This window comes from Paramisgurnus dabryanus, chromosome 2, assembly GCF_030506205.2.
Source record: "Paramisgurnus dabryanus chromosome 2, PD_genome_1.1, whole genome shotgun sequence".
Classification (NCBI taxonomy): domain Eukaryota; kingdom Metazoa; phylum Chordata; class Actinopteri; order Cypriniformes; family Cobitidae; genus Paramisgurnus; species Paramisgurnus dabryanus.
In genome coordinates, this window is record NC_133338.1 from 7149782 (window position 1) to 7159062 (window position 9281).

At 41.8% G+C, this 9281-nt stretch overlaps 1 protein-coding gene across 1 annotated transcript; it reads right to left on the reverse strand.

The window, feature by feature from the left end:
* Positions 1–8031: 8031 nt before the first annotated feature.
* Positions 8032–8991, reverse strand: LOC135731410 (secretory phospholipase A2 receptor-like). Its single transcript, XM_065249377.2, has one exon. The coding sequence runs from the start codon at positions 8989–8991 to the stop codon at positions 8242–8244; it is 750 nt and encodes a 249-aa protein (XP_065105449.2). The 3' UTR covers positions 8032–8241.
* Positions 8992–9281: the final 290 nt, after the last annotated feature.

A 9281-nucleotide genomic window follows, 5' to 3' on the forward strand; every position in this document is an offset into this window, starting at 1 on the left:
AAGAAGACGGCCGTAGGAGCCGAAAGGAAGGAGTGGAGGCTGTTTATACAAGGAGCCCCGTCGTCGTGCTTGGTGACTGTGTTGTTTGGTTGCGGTCCATTGGCGATAGTGGGTTATGCTGTTCATTGTGGATGCCACGAAGGAATAGAAGATGAAGGACTGGGTGAAGAAAGAACGTTAAGCGTGAAGTAGTTCAACCAGTGGAGCGAAGACGGCGGTTGTTTTGCAACGGAATTTCCCAACGGGTGTGAATAACATTGTTGCTGGATGGTGCGTATTGCAAACACCAAACATCATTTGTTTTGTGTTGTATATCATTCCGGCCCCACTGAAGAGAGAGAGATAGGTGTGTGCCAGCCGCGGAAGTCATTCTAGAAGTGAAGCATCCATGTGAGTAGTGTTGCTGTTTACATTGTATTATACGAAGAATTACCTGTTTTGTGCTGTATACCATTCCGGCCCCACTGAAGAGAGAGAGATAGGCGTGGGCGAGCCGTGGAAGTCATTCTAGAAGTGAAGCATCCATGTGAGTAGTGTTGCTGGTTACATTGTATTGCAAATACGAAGGATTACCTGTTTTGTGCTGTATATCATTCCGGCCCCACTGAAGAGAGAGAGATAGGTGTGGGCGAGCCGCGGAAGTCATCCTAGAAGTTTAGCATCTCTGTGAGTAGTGCTGCGGTTTACATTGTATTGCAAATACTAAGTATTACCTGTCTTTGTGCTGTGTGTCCTTACGGCCCCACTGAAGAGAGAGAGATAGGCGTGGGTGAGCCGAGGGAGTCGTCCTAGGAGGAAAACCTATACGTGAGTAACATTGCTGCTGATGGTGCATTGTAAATACGAAGTATTGCCTGTGTGTGTTGTATAGTAATCCGGCCCCACTGAAGAGGGGGGGGGAGCGTGGGTGAGGCGGGGACTATCGGGATCACCACGAGGAGGTCCCGTGCTTCTTTTCTGTCTACTCCTATCCCCCACAAAAGGCCAGTCAACTGCCCATACGGCGTCCCGGGTTGAGGCCGGCTTCGTCCCTAACCTCACGAAGTGTGTGTGTGTAGTGCTGTGGGTGAGTCCCTGTCTTCACTTGTGTGTGTACGCTTAGTCGCTTGCAGTGCTGTGCTGTGCCCTGTTTGACAGAAGCCGCCGTCGAGACCCAGGGAGTTGTGAAGAGATCCAGGCCGTTGAGGTCTGTGGGGTGTGAGGGATGACGTCTGCAATTTGGGGCCCTTTCGGGTGCGCAGTGGTAAGGTTCTCAGCCCCGACGACCAAGGAAACAGCGGCGAAGCATCTGGACGATCATAGTGAGTAGAACCATTTAGACGCTGTTGTGCCGTAGGACTAGTGGATTGACGGCTGCGAGACGTGAAAGTACCTCTGCGTGGAGCCTCTTCAAAGGTTCGCCCCAGTCCCGCATCCTTGACGCCGAGAGCAAAGGAGGACCCAGGGAAGCGTTTGGCTCCACGTGTTAAGTTCGTTATGTCTGGTTCTGCCCCACCTTGGGAGGCCGTGAGTAAAACACACTGTGTGAGCCCCCTTGAGGCTTGGCCTGCTGTTTATCCTTGCTATAACATAACCGTAGAAGGAGGAAAAGTCCCAATATTGTATAATCTCTTACCTTTGCTTTCAGCACCAGCCTAGAAGGAAGAAAAGTCCCAGTATTGTAAAGTCACTTACCTTTGCTTACAGCACGAACCTAGAAGGAAAGTCCCAGTATTGTAAAGTCGCTTACCTTTGCTTACAGCACCAGCCTAGAAGGAAGAAAAGTCCCAGTATTGTAAAGTCACTTACCTTTGCTTACAGCCCGAACCTAGAAGGAAAGTCCCAGTATTGCAGCATCACTTACCTTTGCGTACAACACGAACCTAGGAGAAAGAAAAAGTCCCAGTATTGTATAACCACTTACCTCTGCTTATAGCGCGGGCTTAGACGACGAAGTACCCTTGACGACGCGGGCCTTGACGACGGGTCTGAAACGAGAGCAAAAGGAAGAGGATTAGGTGAGATTGGCAACCAGGAACTAACGACCCTTTCTTTGTGATTTGCCTCCAGGAGAAGAGGAGCGCGCCACGGGTACAAGGAGAAAGAGCCTAAAGACCCCAGTCCCCGTGGGCCCCCCGCCTGGAGGCGTGACCGAATTTAGTTTTATACTACCCTTTCCCCCTTTCCCCTGATTTTAAATAATTTAATAAAGATTTATTTTTAATATATTTTTCACTCGTGTGTCTGGTCATTGGGGTGGCTTTGGGACCTCCTCGAGGTGGAAACTAGGAAGGGGCGTGACCCTTTAGATACGTCGGGTCCGCTCCGACCTGTGACAGATTCCCATTCTCGAGACATTACAGTCGATTTATAAGCACCCTAACATTAAAGATATGATGGTGAGAGATTCACAACAAAATCCAAATTTTCTTTATGACATACAGGATGGCGAATTCTTTAAGAATCATGCGCTCTTTTCAAAACAAAGAGATGCAGTTCAGATCCAACTATTTTTTTGATGAATTTGAATGTGCAAATCCCCTTGGATTGCCTTTTAAATTCGTTGCAATATTTCCACACCAATGAAAATTTTTCGGTTGATATAATGCACAATATTTTAGAAGGGATCGCACAATATGAGATGAAATTACTCATTCAGCATCTGATTGACAATTACACCACATCAGCAGAAGTACACCAAAGAATTCAGAGTTTCAATTATGGCTTCATGGAACAAAACAACAAACCTCCTGGTGTATATTTAAGAGAGGGTTCCAATGACTTGGGTTTAAATGCCACTCAGAGCTGGTGTTTACTGCGATATCTACCCATCATCTTTGGGGATCTTGTTTGTCCTAATGATCAGCACTGGTATTTGTTCATTTTATTCCTTCAGATAGTCAATATAGGGTTTTCTTCAAGTATATCCTCTGGTATCACCATTTATTTGAAACACCTCATTGCAGAGCACCATGGTTTGTTTAAGCATTTGTTTCCTGATAAGAACTTGTTGCCAAAGCATGATTTTATCATCCATTATCCCAGTTGTATGCAGAAAATTGGACCACTACTACACTGTTGGTGCATGCGTTATGAAGCAAAGCATAATGTTTTTAAAAAACAGCTTAAAAGCTTCAAAAACATAACCCTAACATTAGCAAAGAAACACCAGTGCCAAATGGCTTACATTTGGCAAACATTTGATCCAAATGAGATGAAATTAGGTCCTGGAAAAATGGTCCCCTTAAATGAAATGGAAGTTGGCACTGAGATGGCTGAGAAATTAAATGTCCCTATGTGGACTAAGGTCCTAAATGTGAAATGGGTCAAACGCTGTGGAATAACTTATCGGGCAGGGTTAGCGGTTTGTGTTAAAGTTCAAAATGACATGCCTGCATTTCATGTGATCCAAAATGTTTTTATCAAAGATGAGCACATCCTGTTAATGACAACTGCATTAAAAACGTTGTGTTTACCTGAACACATTAATGCTTACAGAGTTTCACATACCACAGAAGCACCTTATGTTCTGGAAACTAAGGATATTTTGCACTACAAGTTGTTTGACATTCTAATGTCTTATGGTTGTGATTTGTTTATTGTACCATATTGTTTCATGTAATTTTTTTATATCCTCTGTTTTATTATTATATTATATAAGTATTGTTGTCATGAATTCTAATGATGCTGTTTTAAATAGGAGCTTGAAAAACAAAATTGATGAAATGTTGTTTTAACAAAAGCTTGAAAAAAATGAGATATTATATGCTGTTTTAACAAAAGCTTGAAAAATAAAATTTTACAGAAATGTTTTATTTTCAGACTGATATTTTACATTGTCCACCTGTTTGATGGTAAAAAATAATTTTGGAATTCAGAAAAATAACTATAGATTAAGTCGGTTATTCTTTATAGTTCACTCAAAATTGATGATAAACAACTCTGGAGGAGAAGGATATTGTGAAAGAGTAAATCTGTCAGGACTCTGCCATGAGTTTTATATTAATGTTTTGTCATGGTGGCAGAGTTCTGACAGTCTCTTATTCTATGTAGAGGCTCATATATTTGGTCATGTGCCTCTGGTGTCTCGTCTGTTGTCTCCGCCCCCTGTTCTCTCAGCTCATCATTTAATCAATAGTTCATTACCCTCACCTGTGTTCCTATTGTTATCCTGTTAAGGTTTTCTTATTTAATGCCCTCGTGTTCTCAATCCTGTGCTGGTTCGTTTTGTATCACAGTTGTGTTTTGTATAATGTTTGTACCAGTCCTGTTAAAAATCTCAAGTCTAAGTCAAGTGTATTTTTGTATGTTTTGCTCCCATGTGGGCTTTTTGTTTTGTCTGTGTTAATTAAAGTGTTTTCTGTTCACCCCCAACATCATCTGCATTTGGGTTCATCTTTCCAGCTTCCTCACATAACGAACCAGCCATACCTGAACCCAGCGAATGATGGAGGTCCTGACTTGGATCGACCCGAGTAAGAGGGTGGCCGTTTTGTTTACTCTCACAAGCCGGGAAGTCAGGGCAATGGAGGTCCTATTCGCGGAGGTTATGTGGGAGCCAGAGCAGCCGGAGCCCGCGCAGTCGACCCGTCCCGCGCAGCCCGCGCAGTCGACCCGTCCCGCGCAGCCCGCGCAGTCGACCCGTCCCGCGCAGCCCGCGCAGTCGACCCGTCCCGCGCAGCCCGCGCAGTCGACCCGTCCCGCGCAGCCCGCGCAGTCGACCCGTCCCGCGCAGCCCGCGCAGTCGACCCGTCCCGCGCAGCCCGCGCAGTCGACCCGTCCCGCGCAGCCCGCGCAGTCGACCGCTCCCGCGCAGCCCGAGACACAGCTGCGCCCACGTCCCGCGCAGCCCGAGACACAGCTGCGCCCACGTCCCGCGCAGCCCGAGACACAGCTGCGCCCACGTCCCGCGCAGCCCGAGACACAGCTGCGCCCACGTCCCGCGCAGCCCGAGACACAGCTGCGCCCACGTCCCGCGCAGCCCGAGACACAGCTGCGCCCACGTCCCGCGCAGCCCGAGACACAGCTGCGCCCACGTCCCGCGCAGCCGGAGACACAGCTGCGCCCACGTCCCGCGCAGCCGGAGACACAGCTGCGCCCACGTCCCGCGCAGCCGGAGACACAGCTGCGCCCACGTCCCGCGCAGCCGGAGACACAGCTGCGCCCACGTCCCGCGCAGCCGGAGACACAGCTGCGCCCACGTCCCGCGCAGCCGGAGACACAGCTGCGCCCACGTCCCGCGCAGCCGGAGACACAGCTGCGCCCTCATCCTGCACCCCCATGGACTGTCTTGTACCTTGTTGGACTTTTGTTTGTCTAGTTTAGTTCTTGCTTTATATTGCGTTTTTCCCTGGACTCACTATTATTATTTATATATAATGTTTAAGTTTGTTATCTAGTCCTGTTCATTTGTCTTGTGGTTCATGTCTTGTGTGTTCCCCTGAGGAGCGTCTGGTAGCCGCTCCTTAGGGGGAGGGTACTGTCAGGACTCTGCCATGAGAGTCTTGTTTTATATTAATGTTTTGTCATGGTGGCAGAGTTCTGACAGTCTCTTATTCTATGTAGAGGCTCATATATTTGGTCATGTGCCTCTGGTGTCTCGTCTGTTGTCTCCGCCCCCCTGTTCTCTCAGCTCATCATTTAATCATTAGTTCATTACCCTCACCTGTGTTCCTCTTGTTATCCTGTTAAGGTTTTCTTATTTAATGCCCTCGTGTTCTCAATCCTGTGCTGGTTCGTTTTGTATCACAGTTGTGTTTTGTATAATGTTTGTACCAGTCCTGTTAAAAATCTCAAGTCTAAGTCAAGTGTATTTTTGTATGTTTTGCTCCCATGTGGGCTTTTTGTTTTGTCTGTGTTAATTAAAGTGTTTTCTGTTCACCCCCAACATCATCTGCATTTGGGTTCATCTTTCCAGCTTCCTCACAAAATCTGAACTTTCTCTAAATAGGGTTAAATTGTAGCAGAGTCAATTTTTTGTAGCTCTGAATGGAGTAATATGGTACTAGAGTTGATTTTAAAAAACACTACATAGAGTCAAATATCAGAGGACAGAATAAAATATTAACACTACATTGAGCATAATTAACTCTAAAAAAACAACTCTATCAAAAGAGTAACTTTTACTCTTTTTAGAGAGGGACCAAATGTTATCTGTTGTAGAGTAAAATTTTCTTCAAATTGAGTAAATTTTACTCTGGCAAATTTACTGTGATACAGGTTTGTCTGCACAGCACATACTCCAAAAACATTTTAAACAAATTTTTAATTAAATTATGCAGTGATTAAACAACAAAGATTACATGCCTGATTGTATACTGATTTGCCCACTCTGAAAGAGTCTCGTCCGTGATCACTAGCCTGCCTGAAGTGAAATGCCACTTGCATCTGTCCGACAATAAGGTTTTCCTTTCCTCTGTCTGCCCAAATAAATCTCGAACAACCTAGAATCAAAATTATTATTTTAAAGCATTTATACAGTCATGTGAAAAACTCCCCATGAAAGCCTGTTTGTATGCAATTACGATACATCACTTTCATCTATAGGTTCACATTAAAACAAGATCAAATAATAACATGTTGACATTCTTAACAATAAACTTAATATTTAATGGAATTTCAATTTGTAATTTCCTGCAACCAATTATAAAAGATGTACTGTATCACCAAACATGTACAAAAATCTATTTTTGAGACAAAACATCAAGATTCAAAAACATATATAGTTCTGTCAAAAAAAGAAAATTCTGGCATTGTTTACTTTGTATACTATGTCTTTAAAATGTCTTAGCAACTTTTTGTGTTCCACAATAGAATATTTTTCATACAATGAAGTAAAGTGTTTCAACTCCCGCTGTGATTAGACGCATCATATAATATAATGGAGTTGTAATAAATGTAAAATTGTATTTTTATAAGCAAAGTTATTTCATAACAAACCATTATAGCTTGACGTATTTCATCAAGGGGCCTGTCATAACTCCTCCACCTCAATCCAAGGGATTTAAATAATCTTCTTGAATGCCTTTCACTGATAAAAGATGAAAATGTAAATTGCAGTTAACATGTTTGCTTTTTCCTAGCTTCTGTGGTATTTTAAACAAAGTTTCATTGTATTTTTTTACATTATGAACAATATTATCAGTAACAGTAGCATACAACTATTTAAAAATCACCTGATTTTGAATCCAGATGCACAAAGAATAGAGCATATTTCTCTCTGTTTACAGCCATTAGCAAAAAGCAATTTTATCATTTCATCTACTTATAAGTCAAGGCCCTTTAAGTGAATATGTATTCATTTTATAAACTGACACATTACAATCATTAATGTTTACGTTTAATGTAAAATGTAAATAAATCAAAGTTCTAGATAGCTGCGCTAACAGAAAACCACAGTACTAAGATTAAAGGCACTAAAGGCACCCCATGGAACTTTCTGGCCACTAGGGGGTGCTAAATTGTAATCTGACGTCATATTTTGGCACATTCCTGAATCAGCCATTTTCCTGGCTTGGTACCAAAAATTATATTTAAAGTTATATTTCAGTAGCACGGACTTTTTCAGTTTTGAAACTTGCATAATGTTCATTTATGTATGATGATCTCTTATATAACAAATTATCAAGTTAAAATTGATTGTTTGATTCACCACTCCTTTAACCCTGTTCACCATGTTGTATTTCTCACCACAATAATGAAAATGGAAGTCAGAAATGCAGTTTTGTGTATATTTCTAATCAAGTTTATTCATAATGACAAAAAGCCATGAAATCATGTTATAATATCATTAAACATAATATAAATAATAAATATAAAGCAAAGTAAGACCACTGAAGTAACTGATTGAAGTAATTGGACAAAAGTATTGATATTACAAATAATTGTTTAAACCAACTCAAAATTTTGTGCGTTTGATGTTACTAATATACTTAGAAATATACTTAAGTTATCAATACGCATCACTTTTATTTTATTAAGTCAGCTTATTTCCTCAAGTTTTTAAAGTAAATTTGACCTAAACAGGTTTACAGCATATGCAAATAGTGCTGGAGTCTCAAGAGTTTACACAAAAATGCATGCTAAAACAGTATGCACGCTATGAAAAACATTATCTATAACCGCATTTTTATGGATTAAACACTGCAAAAGTCATGTAAATGTGTTTTATACAAATATAAGGAAAGGTTCAGCTTAAAATATAAGATTCTTAACATAACATAAAAGAGTGCTATATCAGAAAATCTATTTCAGACAGTTTATTTAATTCTTAATACAAACAAAGTTTAATCTTTCCTCACAGTCTTTAGGTTTCCAAACCTTATTTTTTATATCCAAAGCTCCACACTGGAAATTTATGGGAGGGCACTGGAGCTCTCCCTCCGCAGACCAGGCTTTATATTCAACATCATCACCACTGACCCAGAACCAATGTCCAGCTAAAAACCGTAGTCCACTCCATACATAAGCTGTCTGTGATGTTGTGATGTTTTTTATCACCTCTTCCATTTTCCACTGAGAGTTGATACTGACAAGATCAACGTAGTTTTGTCTGCAGTGGTCCAGAGCCTCTTCCCATGTCTTATTCTCATGTACCACTACCGTTTCAAAGTAGTCCATACAATAAAATGATAAAGTCGAAGTGCACCGATCATTGATCAGTTTAGAACTCCGTGTGTATAGAAAAGCGCATTTCTCATAATCCAAAAGGTTTGGTTCTCCAGGGTTCCACTGTTCAACTGGTTGTTTTTCACCTCCAGACCAAATCCATTCAGATGAGTTTAAAGGATTTTGGTATGCTCCAACCCAAACCCAAACAGAAACCCTGTGGTTACTGGAGAGCTCCATTGCCTCTTGTGTGGTAGTAGTGGACAAATCATAATAATGCTCTCTGCAGTACGTCTGCGCATCATTCCATTGCATTTTCTGTGTCACATAGAAGTGTCTTCTATAGAAACTGGAGCTCAGTCCACAGAGGCACAGAAACAGATATACAGAAACAGTTGCCTTCATTTCTCTACACAAGATCTACACGATGCAACCGTCTTGAGCAGAAGTCAACAATGATGTCATCACACTCTTTCAAATGTTTTGTTACATAGAAACCAAAAAACAAACAAGAAACAGAGAATCTTTGACCAATCAGAAAATCTGGCTCAGTTTGCTTGTATGCAAATATTCATAGTTACCATAAACTTTTCCATAGCAAATTTCTTAAAACAAAGTAAACAGGAGATGCTCTCTAGTTAAATTAAGAGTACAAGATGGTGGGAAATGTGTACCTTAATCAATATTACCATTAT

What these genes read in the sequence shown, in the direction of transcription:
- LOC135731410 (XM_065249377.2), bottom strand. Translation starts at nt 8,991, where the DNA reads ATGAAGGCAACTGTTTCTGTATATCTGTTTCTGTGCCTCTGTGGACTG.